The sequence below is a fragment of the Coccinella septempunctata genome, chromosome 2 (assembly GCF_907165205.1).
Source record: "Coccinella septempunctata chromosome 2, icCocSept1.1, whole genome shotgun sequence".
NCBI classification, from domain to species: Eukaryota; Metazoa; Arthropoda; class Insecta; order Coleoptera; family Coccinellidae; genus Coccinella; species Coccinella septempunctata.
This window is the reverse complement of record NC_058190.1, coordinates 41,544,408-41,563,008: the sequence shown is the minus strand read 5'-3', so window position 1 is coordinate 41,563,008 and position 18,601 is coordinate 41,544,408. Positions and strand designations below refer to the sequence as shown.

General features: G+C 36.8%; 1 protein-coding gene across 1 annotated transcript in view; it reads right to left on the bottom strand.

Moving 5' to 3' along the window:
- LOC123308741 overlaps positions 1 to 18,601 on the bottom strand; it is a 46,063-nt gene that overhangs the window by 25,567 nt on the left and 1,895 nt on the right. Inside the window, exons 2-5 of the mRNA XM_044891535.1 lie at positions 13,544 to 14,047; positions 6,164 to 6,800; positions 5,254 to 5,522; positions 3,532 to 3,839 (exon numbers count right to left, since the gene is read on the bottom strand). Coding sequence (XP_044747470.1) covers positions 3,532 to 3,839; positions 5,254 to 5,522; positions 6,164 to 6,800; positions 13,544 to 14,032 — 1,703 coding nt within the window. The 5' untranslated portion in view covers positions 14,033 to 14,047. The remainder of the gene's footprint in view (positions 1 to 3,531; positions 3,840 to 5,253; positions 5,523 to 6,163; positions 6,801 to 13,543; positions 14,048 to 18,601) is intronic.

The following is an 18,601-nucleotide window of genomic DNA, read 5'->3' as shown; positions in this document are numbered from 1 at the left end:
CAATAGATCACTATGCAGGATGTTTTCAAAGGTGAATTTTTTTTTAACAGACGGTAGAACTCATCAAAATAAGTCGTTCAACCAAAAATTGTCTATATATAAAATATTCAAGATGGCTGAGATACAACCCCTAGAAGTTCGACAAAATTTCATTGAATTTCAAGTACAGGACTGTGGAAGGTGACTCCGGCATCGCAAAAACGAAACAAAACATAAACATATGGCTGGACAATAAATGGTCCAGTACCAAGTTCATCGGATTAGATGCATGAGGTCACTTTTGAGAGAATCATAATTGTTGTATCGTGCAATTTAGGGTGAAAAAAAAAATGTAGAAAATCGAGGCAGTTTCTTGAAAGTGCTTATGGTAGTTATGTTGAAAAAGAGCTATGATGTTTCCCCATTTCATTCCATTTTTAAGACGATTGTTGGAATGTTCGAACAAGAAGATTGTAATGCCCATTGTGAAAAAATTCGTGAATAATTTATACGAATTTTATTGGTGAGATTTTGAAGTATTATTCTATTTTTTATATAATACTTGTGTCCTAAGTCTCTTCTGTCAGTTGGTATCGAAATGAGCCATTTCATAAAATCGTGTAAGTTACTAAAAATAATGAGAACAATTCGTTAATCCTAAGTTTATATTTTCATTACCACGTAAATATCGAACGAGCCAATATCCTAAACGAAACCACATGGCCGAATCACGAGATAAGTTTTTTCCCACAGCTTTGCAATAATTCAGCTAAAAATGGTCTAGGGTCAGTAATCATTTTCAATTTTTTTTTTCAACTTTGTCATTTTGAAAGTTTTGTATAGGTGATTTTTGGTGAAACGCTTCTTTTTGACCAGTTCTACCTACTGCTGAAAAAAAAACTCACCTTCAAATACAACCTGTATAGTCCATCAACTTTTATAAAATTTATGTTTTTGTAACCAGAATGGAGTTAGGTTGGCACACATAAAATATCGTTAATGTCAAAACGTTGCCAACAAGAAGATAAACCATGCCAACCATGTAAATATTCGACTGAACTCTATCAATGGAATAGTTATTTTCCTATCAAGTGCGGAAAGTGATACTTGCCCGCACGAAACTGCCGTTGCCCGAACGATGCGAAGCAGAGTTCGGGTAAGCAGTTGAGTGCGGGCAAGACACTTTCCGCAAGAGTTAGGAACAATATTTTTTCTACAAGCGCTCGAAATATATAAATGTATCCATTTTACGAAACAGATCATATCTCATTTGATTAATTCATATTTAATGACAGACGTTATTCGGCATGTCGTTACTAAGGGTTTCTCATCGTTGACGTTCTGTCCATAGAAAGATGATAGAATTTAATTTACTCTATAATATTTGCGTGCGGGAAAAACCCCTGCTAATCCATTCCCGCACGCATTTGCGTGCGGGAAAGAAATAGCAGGCGTTTTTCCCGCACTCCTTGGGAAAGTGACTCTTTGCAACTTGGAATGCGTGCGGGAAAAAGATTGAACGCGCACGCTTGTAGAAAAAAGTATTTTTTTGATTGAATTTGTGCCTTTCGGTTGTTTTAATCATTTTACAATCCTTGGAATGTCACCGGCTTTCAAATTTTTGACATTATCCAGGAGTTTCTCCGTGTTTTGTGCATGGTTTCATCACAAAACGCGTCAACTACTAACGTATTTTGAATATTGCGACTGTGCTTACGGCCGTTTTCAATAACCTATCTATCCATCAAAACGGTGGATAGATAGATACTAGGGATAGACAAATCTGTCATTCTATGCTTGTTTACGTTTCAATATTCTATCTGCAGATAGCGATTCTTACTAGCCGCAGCGATCTATCCCTTCCTCTGAAATGAGGTCAGATTGACAACCAGAGATAGGAACTTTCATTATATATGCGCCTATCTGCGTTTCAAAGAAATTTGAAGTAAACCATCGATTGTGAAAATTATCTCCGGTAGTTCAGTTTTTTGATCTGTCGAGTTCGAGCAGTAAGGGGTAGAGATAAGCGTTGGAAATTGCTATCAGGGTGCATTTCAGTGCTTTTTTCTTAACAATTGAATTGTAATTAACTTTAAAAAAATGGATTATTTGAGTAGCGACGATAGCGACATGGAATTATTAGAGATGATTGATGATGAAGAAAGTGAATCGGAAGAGACCCAAAAAGTTTATAAAGCACGAGTTGATTACATGATTATTTTGAATGATTACGAGTTCACATGTAGAATTCAACTGAGCAGAGAGCAAAGGTGCTGTGAGTGAATTATTGGATTTAATTAATCCATATTTGAGGGAGCAATGTGGGAAAATTGAAACCGAAGAGTTGAAGGATTCGGTCAAACTTCTCCATCTCTCCTCTTTCAATTTATTGTTGGTAGCATTAATAGCTCTGTTGGTAATAACCCATAGTCATTGGTTTTGATTTAGGCTGAAAAAATCATTGCCTTCAGAACTTGAAATTAATGAAACATGAATATCGATAACAACGGCGCTTTTATTTGAAGGTACTTACGGTTGAGGAATTCATTTTCAAGTATTGCGTGGTTGAGAATCTCGATCAACAATTATTGTGATGTATTTATTGCCGTATGCACCTTTCATTGAACGACGTTTAAGCATAGAATCTCTATGGGAAAAAAAGACATTAAGGACTTAAGCTCGTTTAATGAAACGGTGCATACGGGTATGTAGTCATACACACACGATTAACCTTCTATACATAATATTCAAATATTTACACTTTCTAACACACTCCAATATCTCAAACTCTAGAAATGAATTAATGATGTGAGGTCTTATATTAGTGTTCTGTGGTCTGAGCTGAATAGATTCCTATCTATCCTTGCCTTGAGATAGATAACGTCAAACCATAATTGTGAAATGCAAACCATAGATAGATAACTACAAGGATAGATAGGCAGACAAACTGGAGATAGCGATCTATCCCTTATCTTGGATAGGTTATTGAAAACGGCCGTTAGAGGTGATATAAAACACAATCACAGAACACATTAGTATTTGAGGCGTTCTGTGACGAAATTTTATTATCGCTTAGATGGCACAACTGTTGTCTATCAATACTCCTAACATGGAGTTTGAGCGTCATTATTTTATAGGGAACTCTAACGATTTGTCAAAATCAGCTAAGCGTTCGTTGTCGTGGGGCACACAAGCTTTTCCCTCCATTGCATCGCGTGCTGTTTTGGTCGAGTATTGTGTTTTGTCCATGTTTTTGGAAAAAAATGTTCTTCCTGACGTTAGATTAGAGTGATTAGACTATAACTTTCTCAGAAATGCCTCTTTACAGTGATAATAAAAAGCTTTGTGTGCCCCACGGCAACGAACGGTCAGCTGATTTTGATAAATCGTCAGAGTACCCTATTATTTCGGAACTACCTATTCTGAGGACGATACAATTCATTTTGATGAACAAAACAGTTAAGGTTTCATTGACCTAGCACCAGTTACTAAGAAAACTAGCAGATTGAATGCCTTCCAGTCGGTCGAAGCAAGTAAATAAAGCAAACATACCTCCGCCTTTCTAAAGGAACTCTGTCACTTTCAAAACTCTCCCACTGCTGGGCCAAATGGTTCACGCATTTCGTACAGCTCAGGACTCTACCATGAGAATCCTTACAGCTGTTCTCCGACGTTCTGGCCATGCCGCTCAGACAGGGAAAATGCATGGCATGCGAGTTCATTCCTTCGGGAGAAGTACTCAGCCATTCCATTTGCGTTCTCGGATAAAGGCCAGAACAAATGTAACACCTGTAACTCTGCCCACCGGTCTGACCGTTCAGATCTGTTATAGGGGAAGTTGTTCTACTTGCTAAACCCATCTGTAAGAAGGAAAAAGGAACGGTTGAGCCAAAATCGTCTTAAAACTCCATTGACATATTTTGTGTTGTACATGATCGAACCTCACTAAGATTTTTACTCCTTTCCCTAACTTTCAGTTTCTTGTCATATAGGAGAGTACCATCCAATAACTGTATTGCATATGGAACTGACAATTCGTGCTTGCATGTTATGAAGGCATAATTGAATTTACCACCTTTACTATCAGAAGGAATATGAACTTTTTCCAAGGGCGCTGCTTGCAAAAATAACTCGTAAATTAATTCCTCGTTGGCTTCTGGTGATATATTTCCGCACCAAATAGTGCGTTTATCATCCAAATCAACCATCAAATGATTTTTTTTTCAATAGAATTTCAAAAACTCTCTGAGGATTCTTGTGACACTTGCAAATAATTTTGACTGAATCCTAATTGTTTCAAATTCTGTGTTTTTATTTTTTCATTAGGAATTCATTGGTTGGTTCTCAAAAATACTTCATGTTTACTTCATGAATATAAGTTTGTTTTATGTATTATCTTTAGTGAATGTCTTTTATAAATTACAATCACACCAAGTTTCATAATAAATTTCGTGCATTCAATTTAAAGCTTTTTTTAGGTTCTCCTTCTAGTAGAACTTAACGAGGCCTTTTGTTGAAGGGGACGAAAATTGATTATGAAACTACCTGCCATATTTATTATGAATTTATAAAAGATACCAAAGATATTGATATGTGAGAAAAACCTTCATTGTATTGAATTGATGTAGGCGATAGATTTTCATGAAATGTTGACAAAACAATTCGATTTTTGAGGATCCTCAAGTGAATTCATAAGCTTGAAAACATTCTAATCTAAATCTGAAATACACTACCCAAAATTAGTGAATGATTTGCGTAAATGTAATAATATGTAAAGAAAATAAAAAAGATTTTGTATAATTATGTACCTACTAATGTACTAAGTAGATGTCTACATTCGATTAGCCTGCCTGAAATGGAAACAGTTAGCAAGACTACTTTGGAACGACAACATAGTAGAGAAATGAAAAATTAAAGATTCTACCCAGTGGAGTAAGCAGGCTTAAAAAAAACCTTGAAATCAAGGTTTAATATGAGGTCCCTTTATAGTGCATTCACCAATACTGAAAATTTGATTCAAGAGCAAAAAACAGGTTTTTATCTCGAATAATCAATTCAATTTTCGAGCAGTGTATTTCCCTTATTTTCGTTTTCCATCACCATACAACATTTTGTTGTATCCCATATACTTAATTATTATATATAAACTAAACACATTCACGAAAAATCGTAGATGCAGCAGATCCTTCAGATAAATAGTTAATTACTCAGATCTGTCTGTTACAATTCAATTCCGAATCCAATATTTTTACAAGAGTGAAAAAGTACACTCACCCTTTGCCTGTTCTCTATAGCAGCTTGCTTCTTTTTACTGGTTACAATGGCAGGAGAAATGCTGTATGGCTTATATCTAATGTCAGAACCCGCACTATTTGCTGGCGATTTGGCAGTGATGGGTCTAGATGAAGAATTATTCAAATATTGCACATCCGTAACAGATACGTGGTTATCTGTGGAACTTGTATTGGTATCCCCAGAACCCCCGTAGGCTTGATGCTTCAAAGGAATAGTTTCATAACAAGCAGAACAAATCTGAACCATACCTGGAAAATTTGCATTGAAAAACAACTTTCTATTTCTATTATGCGATGTGAATTTCATAATGCATTAATTTCAAAGTGCACGAGTATGAATTCAAAATTCAACTGATTTGCAATAAGTTTACTACCACAATTATGAATTTTCTGAAACGTACAGACATGAGAGGATCAAACTTCACTATCCACTCGAAATTTGTCGCAATTAATATTATTTTAGGAGACATTATTATTAGATCATTTCAAGTGGATGAATCAGATATTTGTCCCGCTCTGTTCATACACAACAAAATTCATTCCCATTTGTATGTTTTATTATTATCATTATATTATCCCTCCACGTTACTCTTTGCTGAACAAAGGTTTACAGCTTGGTTTTTCTACTTGAAACTATCGACCAGATGATGCTGAAATTTTGCATGGCCCTTCTGAATGTTATTTTACAGCCAGATACAAGTTTCCAGCAAGATTTGTATACATGTATTTGGAATTATTTTTTCAGGGATGCGTTAGGTGAGTTTAGTACATAGATGGAGGACCGAAAAACTCCTGTCCTTTCATTAAATCTTTATGGGCCAAATTATGGCTTCATAAATGACGAAAACAGGAGCAAAGAATGTGAAATGAGAGGAGTAGAATGTAATTACCTTGTGGACTAATTGGGCTAGCACCAGGGGGCGCTGGTATGGTAGCGATAAACGGGAAGTAAGGTTCGTTGTCCGAGTTAGGTCGACAATAGAAAAGTCTTATACTACTAGAAGGGTATTCCAAGGCACAGGTGTAACAGACGAACGTTGTCGTATCTATATTCGACGAGACCCTTTTCCTCAGTATGTATTTCCGTTCCGCGTGCGGAACACCCTGTGCCTGAAAGGCCTGCCACTGTTTCAGTAGGTACTGCTGGCAGTCCACGCAAGCCTGCACCTTCCCCGCCGAATCGATCGGTCGAGATCTGCTCGGTCTGGGATGCTCGATCAGACTCGGGAAAAAAGGTTGGTTGATCGCCTCGATCTGCTGTTTGGACGCGATCATATCCAAGCTGCCACGCTTGAACTCGTCACCGCAGACGTAACAGACCTCCGTGACGGAGTTTTTGTCAGGCATGCTCAGATCCAAGATGTCCGTTCCGGTGGACGAATTCGAATTCTGACTGTGGTATATTGGTACTGAAACACACTGGGTTGGCTGTGGCGGCGCCGGTATCACTTGAAGCTGTGAGTGGGTGAGGTCTAACGCGGAGTCTAAGGACACTGGATCTTCTGCTATCCGATCATGGTTGGTAACCTGGAAAGAAATAATACAATAAATACAGATGGGAACTTTAATCAATTAATAAGAACAACAGTTCACATAAAATCAACAAGCAATCACGAGTAATTCAGGATATCTAGAAATCCTAGAAAATCCTTGTTCAGGGATGGGTACAATTCTACTGCAGAAATGATATGATAAAGCTGTCTATGTCAGAATTATCCAGACCTTTAGGTATGGAAGGATTTTGTTTATCAGCATCCTTTGAAGATAATTAACCACAAAAATGATGCAAACCCATATATTGATTCTTTCTGTGCATAAAAGTGAATTCCTTTGTTCCCATCAAGAAGTCCACGAAAAACCTACTCATAATTCCAGCCAGTATGAATCAGTTAACAAAAAGAATGAGTGAGTGAGCTTGGGCCAGTGAAATAAGAATAACCTCAAAATAAGTCTGGTATACACTGTCAAGTGTACCGCCCTCAAATCTCGTCCCCCATGCAAAATCAGATACAATTTGGTTCGTAGGGGGATATTTTTTCGATTTTCATCGACCCTGTGAGAGTGATGTAGCAATCCCTAAAATCTTAAATGGGAAGGAGGTTGAGAGACACCTTGGTTTAAAGGTAAATCGATTGCCAAATACAATAACTGAAAACTCACTTGCTTCCTGTGAAACTTCTAGATTCTCAAAGATGAACAGATTTCACGTCACCACTCGTGTCACCTTCAAGACACTCCGTAACCCAAATTAGAACCTCACAAATATAAGTTAAACCTACTAACCCAAATAAGATAAATCTATCGAGAATTTCGAAAAATTAGATCGTGTATAATCAATAAAACTTCTATTACACAAATCACTCCTTCATCAACAATATTTAGCAGTTGGAAATAAACAAATATTGGCAAGACCACAGTCTGAAATAATATTTTCAAACCGATCGCTACACGATGAATCAGGCGGTGTTATCGGCTTCTTGTCTTAAGGGGTCGACCCCAGTAGTTTCTTATTTCACAAATAAATCTGATCCTAAATACAACCTTTTGACTTTGGGTTATCATATTGTGTGAACTTAAGATATGCAGGAGTATCGTACGAAAATAAAAGGGATCGGTCGATAATGACTACTTGTATTCTTCACAATTATTGACCCGTAACAATTATGCTACATGAGAAGGTCGAAGATAATTTGTCCGTAGTTACGCCGACTTGTTGAAAGGGTGACGCAAGATGGCACTGAAAGTTTATATTTGTGCACTAAATTATATAGGTGAGTAGAGCGGTCATAACCTCAGGAGAAACTGGGAGGTTTATTAATCCAAGACCCAGGGGTTATTAGTTGACGTATACCCACCAAAGCTCCATCTCAGCTGCATATTGGCTTCTTGTTGTCGAGCAACTCGACAGGTCAGTTTCAAAGCAACATATAAAATAATATGTGTGTTGCTTTCAGTGATGAAAATTTGTAGGGGTGATGACGTAAGCTCTTTGAAACCTTACCAGATTCTAGGGTTCATTAAACCTCTATAATTGGAAGGCGAGCTGTATAGATGGCACAGTGGTGGTACCCCATGTTACCACCACTATTAGACAACAACGTCGCAATGCTCTGTAATTCCTTTATGACTATCAACTATATTTGCTTTTGCAAAAGGTATAGCTTCAAGAATGTTATCATATTTTATATTTCGATCTCAAAAAACCTGACATAATGAAATAAATTTGATTCGTGATATGAAATTTCATCAAGGAATACTCACAACCACAATATATGTATTTTATTATTGAAGTCCTGCTTATCCCAATCCCACAAAGAGTTTATTTCACTCTATTAAGGAAAACTATCAATAAGTAAATTTCACACGAACTTATGAACTGTCTGTATTTTGCACACCCCCCTTTTGCACATCGATATGTAGATCCTGCTGGTTTTGTATATGCTACCACAGACGTTTCTATTATCCTCACAACCAAAAATAAACAGAACGCGAATAGAGCTCTTACGATATGCTCGGCAATGTGTAACATACCACGTACATGGTGTAATTGCATTCGGTTTTCTGCCTTCATTGTAATTTTTATTCCAGGCACTCTCAGAAACACCGTTCTGGGGTCTTAATTATGCAAACACGGATTGTTTGTGCTGGAATTTTCATATCAAATGGGATCTTTGTTCTAATGAAACGTACGAGCTGGAACATCATCTTCGAGAACAGACTGCACACATGACCGAGCACCTTATCTTTTGTTGTTTGCGAAACACGATTGCTGCTGAACACGAAATACTGAAATTAAAATTTTGACGTTCTCATATTTTTCACATCCTCTGCGAAACTTCTTTCACGTGCTTCATTCTTCGGGATCTGTAAGGAAGCAGAGACAATAAACAACAGAGAAAAAGTATATGCAGGGAAAGACTGCACTGTAACCAGACATGCATAACGTTGCATTTGCATTTAATGACTTATCCAGGCATGATCCACAATTTATGTGAAGCGGCACGTGCACTGCACTTGCAACAGAGTAGGTAGCGGCTGCTTGTGATGGTAGGAGGTTGGTTTTGTTTGCTTTTCATAAACATATGAGCGTCTTGCGCTAGATCTCAAGATATTTCAACCATTCACTATCTGGCATAGTACAAGGGTAGGTTATCACTCAAAAGTCCCGGACGACCTTATGAGGATGTAGAACCTCTCATTTACGGTGTGCCTATGAGCTCCAGATCGTTATGTTAGTTTGACACTCTTCCCAGCAAACAAATTTCAATCGAGAATCTAAGTGGAAACGACAACACACATAGTGGAAGAGGGGCAGAATGGAAACGGCCGAAAAGCATTCCACATGTTTGTTGTTAGCAAAATCCCAACGGAATTCAAACAAACAAGTACTTTGAGCATAGAACTATGTTTGACGTGTATTATCGCAGACTGGATGATTTTTCATTATTCCAACAAAAACAGGAGCATTTAATCGTACCAGTTAAACCTGTCTATTATTATTAATGTCGTGAAAATTTTCGGCAAATATTTACATTCTAGAATCGTTTCAAAGCTTCCAAGATCTGGTTACAACCAGATCGGATAATTTATATCTCGATAAGTCTATAGGTACGCCTGTGTCAACTGAGATAACTCTCTGAATCAATAAAATAGTTGGGGAAAATAGTAATGGTTGTCGAGTTCGAGGACATTGGGAATTTCAAGTTTTCACGTTAATTGAAACCTCAGAAGTTTCGCATAATGAATCGTTTCAGTAGATATTATTATGTAAATATTGCTTCATTATATACAAATGAGTATCTCCTTTCACTAAAAATGAATGAATAAGTATACAGGGTGTATTCTTAACCGGAGATAGAACACATCAAAATAAACCACTTCACCAACTGGTCCACCACGCTCTATCCACCTATATTGGGGAACACATTATAAATACATAGTCTGAGACATTTTGTTGATTCTAAATTTCACTGAAATTCTTTCAAATTCAGGGGTTGGTAGCTCCTCCACTTTCAATGTTTTATGTATACAATTCTTGGTGAAATGATTTATGTATTTCAAGAAGTCCCACATTTGAAAATACCTTCTACTGTACTGCGTTGAAAAAGTAACAGGATTCGATCAATTGAACAAAACAATCAATTGGAATTATTTCACCATCATTCTTGGAAATCGATAACAGTATTTGCCATGAATTTTTTAATTTTCGCCCCTTCAAATGCCAAAATTACGAGTATACTCTATAAAAAATTATTATATGTAGGTAATCGATGTTTATCACTATCTGACTTATTTATTTTCTTTTTTCAATTGTCTCCAGCAACGATCAGCATGTCGCGATTGCAGAAGATATGACCCAAAACGAAATCGACGAATCAAACGTCAAGTTAAAAATATGGCATGAATAATTCCAACTGGAATTTTCCAGATTGGAGGAAAATGAGAGGGTTATCGATTGAAGGCGATTCTGACCGGATTCAATCCAGATATCGGTTCAATAAGCAGCAAATCATAAAATGTTGAACCAGACACCAGACGAGCCATTCGCTAATGTACCAAACAACGCTTAAAATAGACAGGCTCTTCTGATGCAAGAACGGAAAAATATTCGTAGAAATGTGAACGTCAGATTTATCGAGAACACATACCAATATGCAATATGTATTCGGTATATGTATTTATTTAATACTTATATCCGCGGTGTTGTTTCAATTAGAATAGATAATTTTGTGAGTCTTTGTAAAGGCTTTCTTGCCGAGGTTTCTATTCATATAAATACCTGAATAAAAATTCAATGAATGTGTACCCTGAACAATATTTGAATTTTTTTATTGATTTTTGGTATACACATATTCTTACCCTAAAATATATTGGTAAATGAACAAAATTTCTAATCTAATGAGTATACCGATTTCCTTCAGAGCTGTGGTATGCGAGTATGCTATCTGTACCTCACGAAGAAGATCTTCAAAGTCTTTGGAGGAGGGGATAAATTAAGGTGATCCATGTAATCTTCGAATGCAAAGCTGTATCTCTCTTCGATACAAAATTTCAGCGAAAATATTTTCAACTATTGCTGGGTGTTAATAAATGTTTTCATATCACTTTTATTTGCGGAAATTTACACGTTGTTGTTCTATCGATATCTATTTCAATATGTAAACAGAAATATGTTTCTAATTACTCGAAGCACTCACTATTCTTATTCAAGTTGATGGGATTTTCCGGATTTGAAAAGACATTTCCATCTTGAACTAGAATGATGCAATGAAATGGAAATAAAACGAAGTGGGAATTTTCCTAAGGAAATATAATCAATATGGGATATAATTAGCTCCGTAATAGAATGATATAAAATGGATGACTTGAGGTATACGACTAAAAATATCATATCTAATCGATAGTCTCGTATAAACGGATTGGATAGATTATGCTGTTTTTACTCATGTTTTAGGTATGTCCTACTTGACATCTGATTCAGGTATATAAAGATTATGCAGTAATGCATTCGTACCAATGTAAATCAAAAATAGTACACTTTGCAAAGAGCATACATTGTGGTGTCTCTTGACTATTACCAGATGACGTTTACCAAACGAATTGAAGTGAATAACAACCATAATATGCGAGAGAAATACTATACTTTGTCCTTAATTTCTTCTAAAATAGCTTTTCTCTTTTCTTTTAATAAAAACGAAACTAGGAAAAAACAAAGATTACGGAGAAAAATATTCGATTTCATTACCAAAAAATCAGTACATGCAATAAACTCAATACAAGTGTTTCAGCGTCTCAATTTGGTTGAGAAACTTTTAATTTTATTTATTTTTTCCTGAAGACTTTCGTGTTTTATTGATGGGATTCCAATTTCCGTAAGGCTTCCAACGAGCCCACACATGGTATAAGTTTCCATTTGCGGCTAAGGGGTTGAAGCAAAATAAGCAATTTCATTGCCAGAAAATTAGGGTATTGAAAAATCAATTGACGGGTTTGAGCATTTTGTGTTATTGGTTGAAGAAATATTAATGTTACTTCAGACTTACGAGGATATATTGAAAAATTCTTAGCCTACTATAGAACTAAACAAAATTTCAATATCAAAATATTTTATTACTCAACATATTCTCCTCTTAATTGGATATGTTTATTACAGCGAACCTGCAACGTCTCTAGATCTGGTGAATAAGGGGGGTGTTCTAGTAATTCGAACCCTAAATCACGAATTTTTTGCATGGCAACATGAGATTTGTGTGCAGGGGCGTTGTCCTGCAAAAACAAAACACCTTTGGATAGCTTTCCGCGTCTTTTCTCTTTAATTTTTTCCCGTAGAGTGGTCAGTAATGTCGAATAGTAATCTCCGGTTATTGTTCTACCCTACCCTCATCCAAAAAATTAATCACGATTACTCCATGGCAATCCCAAAAAACTGAAGGAAGAACTTTTCCAGCAGATTTTTGGACACGAAACTTCTTAGGTCTTGGAGAAACAGAGTGTCGGCATTCCATCGATTGTTGCTATGTTTCTGGATCGTAGAAATGCACCCAAGTCTCATCCATAGTAACAATTCGGTTTAAGAAGTCTACATCGCTCCAAATCGAGCATATATCGAACACTTGCACGCTTATGGTCAACATTCAAACATTTGGGAATCCATTTTGCAGCAATTTTTCTCATATCCAAATTGACGTGAAACACAAATACCAAACATGTATTTGTGTTGCAATCACGAATTTTAATGACAAGTAATCCAAATATTGCCCAACCCTCTAAAATGGAGACGTGCTAGTCATGAATCAGCACAGGAATGTCCAGAGAGGCTGAACTGTAGATTGGTTTCGAGATTATTGTCCCTCATCGGTACAGTGCAGTGTACCACATCTCAACTGGAGGGACAATAATCCCGAAACCGGTCCACAAATATGTTTCAACGTCTCTGGGAATTCCTGCGCTGATTCATGACTAACACTCATTAATGGAAGACAATTCTGAATTGTTTTTAGATATTGTGGTACAGATATTTATTACTAAACCCTGATCATAGACGTCTCTATGTTGGTGGTTGTGACAGTGACAGTAAATAATGGCTCAGAATGCTGAAGAAAACAGATGGATTATGATAATTTTTTTCAACAGTCGTAAATAAACACATGACCTTGGCTCCGAGGAATGAGTCCCAGGGGTCCAGTCAAGTGACAAGTTTTCTGGTTGGCTTCTGCCTCACTTTGATCGATAACCGAGCAAAATTCGAAAAATGAACCGTCCAAACCTACCTGCTGAGGCCTCGGCGACATCCTCGGGCTCATCCTCATCTGCTTAGGCTTCGGTCCCATACTGTTCACAGAGTTACTGTCACCGTTCAGTCCGAGCACCTGAGCGGCATACTCCCCCTGCATCCCCATGTCGGCGCCCGTGAAAGGCCCGTTGTCCACCCTCTTGAGCCAGTAGAGCCTCTCCGAATGCGGCTTCGAGGTGAGCTCGTGAGTGGCCCACTGTTGCAGCAGGAGGGTGTAGCAAAGGAAGCAGGCCGGTACGGCCACGTCGCTCTTGGGAACGTAACGGGCGGGCGGCTCGTGTGTCTCCAAGAAGGGGAAATACGGTTCCTTGGGGTTGTTCGGCACGGGCTTGATGTTCAGCCAGTACGAGTGAGGGTGGTTGCGGTTGCCGCAAACGAAGCATACTTCTGGCGCGTCTGCGTTCGTCCGATGTGGGTCAGGGGGGCCGCCGTTGGGCGGCTCCTTTTTTATTTGTACTTTTTCCATTACGGAAAATTATACCTGAAAAAATTTGAATTTTTAATCGGTGGGGAAGACTTAGAGCAGGTTTCGGTTGGCGAGTTATTGTTCAACAAGATGAGTTATGTGCGGTTCCTGATACAATTGGTATTCTGTAAGTTCATTAAAGTAACTGAAGAATATTTGAAGTTGAAGGCATGCAGAAAAATTATTGAACTATAGAAAAAGTACTTCACCGGGCGGGATTCGAACACACGACCTCATGATTGCCAATCCAGCGCTGTGCTGAATGGGCTACCGAGAATCCAGGATAAATCCTCATCCACGTATAGAGGTACCACTTCTCCCAAATTCAGTATAAGTAATCCAACCAACTAAGGCGATCGTGAAGCGTTTGGAAGGACATTCGTTTTCAATTATCATTTGGCAATTACCCTAACATGGACGCGATAACAGCAAGGATGAATCTCCACCAATGTTATATCAAGAACAATATGGAACGATTATTATTGTCAGTTTCAAATAAATGAGACATTACAAATGTGTACGCCTTTCCTGTTATTGCTGAGCCTTATAGATTTCGATCTTGGCTCTTATTATCAATAAATAATAACAATAATAATATCCATTATTATTATTTATATGATGCAGATAACTGGAGAAAATTAACGGCAAATATCTCCCTGTCTGTGCCCTATAATAATCTACAAAACGGGTAATGTGATGAAACCATTGGAGGCTGCAGGGTATTTCCAAAGATGAGGCTTTTTTTGATAGAAGGTAGAACTCATCAAAATAAGTCATAATTCAACCAAAAAATGTCCATATAAAATTTCCAAGATGGCTGAGATACAACCCCTAGAAGTTCGACAAAGTTTCATTGAATTTCAAGTACGGGACTGTGGAAGGTGACTCCGGCATCGCAAAAACGAAACAAAACATAAACATATGGCTGGACAATGGTTCAGTACCAAGTTCATCGGATTAGATGCTCAGGTCACTTTTGAGAGAATCATAATTGTAGTATCGTGAAATTTAGGGTGAAAAAAAAATGTAAAAAATCGAAGCAGTTTCTTGAAAGTGCTCATGTTAATCATGTTGAAAAAGTGCTATGATGTTTCCCCATTTCATCCCATTTTTACGACGATTGTTGGAAAGTTCGATCAAGAAGATTGTGATGTCCATTGTGAAAAAATTCGTGAATGATTTAGACGAACTTTATTGGTGAGATTTTGAAGTATTATTCTATTTTTTATTTTTACACTTGTGTCCTAAGTCTCTTCTGTTAGTTGGTATCGAAATGAACCATTGCAAAAAATCATGTAAGGTACTAAAAAATAATGAGAACAATTCGGCAATCCTAAGTTTCCATTTTAATTACCACGTAAATATCGAACGAGCCAATATCCTAAACGAAACCACATGGTCGAATTAGAAGATGAGCTTTTTTCCACTGCTTTGCGATAATTCAGCTAACAAAAGGTCCAGTTCTAACTTCTGTTGAAAACAAAACCTCACCTTCCCGAATTGAAAAAGCGTTGACGCTGAATGATGCAGATGTAGTTAGCGAGCCGAAGAATTGAGCTTTTCATCGGAAGCGGAAATATATTTCTAAAGACCGGTCCGCACTACTCGTGCTCGTCTGTCTTGGGCTTGTCTAGTAGGCTGGTGTGGCTCGTTCGACTCGCGGCCGTGTTCGTTCAATCGTTGTCCCGAGCGTTGTCCACATTATCTCAGTTGCTTGTCAAGCTCGACGAGCATAGCGATACTTTCCTTTAATGTACCGACAACAAGCGGAACCACTCAAGCCATAGGCTCGAAAGGCTTGCGCGCTTGTATCTCGGCTCCAGCTATCGGTCCACCCCGAGTTACGTATATAAGAACGAGCACGAGTAGTGTGGACCGGCCTTAAGGTCACTTCGCGATCTGCAAAATTACGAAAAATAGCCTGAAATCGAGAAGAGTTGAAAAAGTGAAAGTGTCTTTATACTTGTATACGGAATTTTCGCCTTTGCAAAGTAGAGTGCCAAAATGGTAGATAAAAAGCGTTTATCCCTGAATTTCTGAAGGCTTCGGCGAATCAAGAAATCCAATGAATGAGAACAAAAAATTACATAGTAGAGCTAAATTTAAGAGGCACTTATCGTAAAAACCTGTTCTGGTTGTGTTTTTCAACAGATATGACATTGAATACGATTTTGACACAAAAATCACGTCAAAAATAAGGTACCTATTCAAGACAAGAAAGAATAGAGACAAAGTCTCTAAGTTTAAGTTAAAGAAACTAGGAGTGAGATCCCCACTAATTGATTGGATAGCAGATCGAATGCATCAAGGAAAATTAAGGGTCAAAATTTTGGACATATTATCTGAAGAAATATTAGTAGAATCAGGAGTACCGCAAGGTTCTCCCTTGTCTTCCTTACTGTTTCTGTGCTTCATTAACGACATCAAAGGTTTCATCCGATTCGGGGCATTTCTATTGTTTGCAGACGATTTGAAAATATTCCAGATGATTAGAAATCTTGAAGACTGTAAATTGTTACAACAAGATTTAGACAGTTTACTAGACTGGTGTAATAAAAATGAGATGTCACTTAATGTGGCAAAATGCCGAATAATGAGATTGCACAGACTACAGGTTCCAATAGTTTTTGACTACAAAATAGGAGAAGAAATTCTAGAAAGCGTAACTTTAATAAAAGATTTAGGAATTTACATCGATCAAAAGTTCAATTTCATAGCTCATGCTCAATTTGTAGCCAGTAAAGCGCTTAAAATGTTAGGATTCATAAAAAGGAACATGAAAGATTTTAGAGACACACGAGCAATGACAACTGTGTATACCACTAATGTGAGAAACATTTTAGAATACACTACAGTGGTATGGTCGCCTTTTTATGAAGTACACGTCAAAAACATCGAAATGGTACAAAGAAAATTCATACGCTGGATAGCTTTCAAGAAAAATATTCCTCTTTGTAGTTTAAATTATTCGAGTTTACAGCAGGAGCTAGGATTAAACTCATTAGAAAACAGAAGGAGAAATTTTGATTTAATGTTTATATATAAAATTTTGAATAATTACACAGATTGTAAATATCTCTTAGAGAGGATAAGATTGAATTGTTGCACTATAAATTTCAGGAACCGAGAACTGTTCAAAATACGATTTTGTCCAACCAATTATAGTTTTAATAATCCGATAGATAGAGCATTAAGAGAGGCGAATTCTAGAGATGTTGATTTGTTTTCACTATCTATTTTTTCAATGAAAAGATACTTGGAAAGGAATCAAGTTTATTAATGTGCATATAATAAGATTTGAGTAAAAACTCATGTAAACCTTTCTGGTATTTGGTTCTTTTTTTTTTTTTTTTTTTTTTTTTTTTTTTTTTTTAGGTCAGATATTGTATAATTTATTTTGTAAAATGGCAAGGCCGTATGAATAAATAAATAAAGTATGATGACTATGGCAAGCAAAAAGATGAAGAATTTATTACTAGCAGCCTGTAGTTTCATTTTTATCCCAAAAACATCCAATGTTGGCTGAATTTAGACTTGATAAAGCTGTTTAAGATCTAGAACTTCTGAAAATCCAGTTTTAGATCAGTGCTAACCATGCTTTTTGGATAACTATATTGTAATAATTTCTTGAGGGCGCCTTGAGCTTTAGCTGGTGTGGATTAAACCTCCACAGAAAATAATTTATAGTGGTAAGTGAAATGAAAACGATATGAAAATGAGTCGCTATACCACGACACGTGTTTCGCTATTAGAATAGCATCTTCAGGTGGGTGAAGAAAAACGTGGAATTTATGAACCAAAATTCCTTTTCCACTTCATGGCTTTCTTCACTTGGAAAGAGAGAGCCACCCTTGATTTTTTATTATTCTTTGAGATGAAGAGAGGTTCACACCTATGATCTCACATAAAAACAATGAAAAAATTATGTGATTTTGATATATTTTATTATACATACCGAGATACATACTAATTATATTTTTATTCTTTTTTTTTAATAATACATGATGAGAGGTGAAATAATCAAATTCCCGATAAAAACCGATGATACAACGAATGTCATACGAGGTGGTTAGCCAGACTGTCAAGATATCATTTTTGTGCCTCTTAAAAACTGGTTTAAGGTCAACCTTTCTAACATCATCTCGTTATTCCACAACTATAAATCATATCTAAGTTTTATTAAACCGATTTGAGAAAGCCTGCAGACATGTCACTCCTAGTTGACCTCTCGGTTGTACGACTTGACCCTTTTTTAATTATGTAAACACGAGATCAAAAGATCGGAGTCAGATCACAACCTCCTTGTATCGGTAGGAAATGGTTGCGGAAAGTTTTAGGTCATCCGGAGATAGCCTAGGGAATTGTTTTTTTATTCAAATAGCTATAGAAATCATTGCGAATGATAAGGTTTTCGTTGTGGAAAAGTTTTGATATGTGAAAAAAACTGTTTAAGCTCAGTTTAGTTTTATGGAAAATTATTATTTATTCTTCAAAGGGGAAATCAAACATGGCTGAAGAGAAAAAAGTTGAAAGTCGTATCTTGAAATCTTGGAGGCTTATTTCAATAAA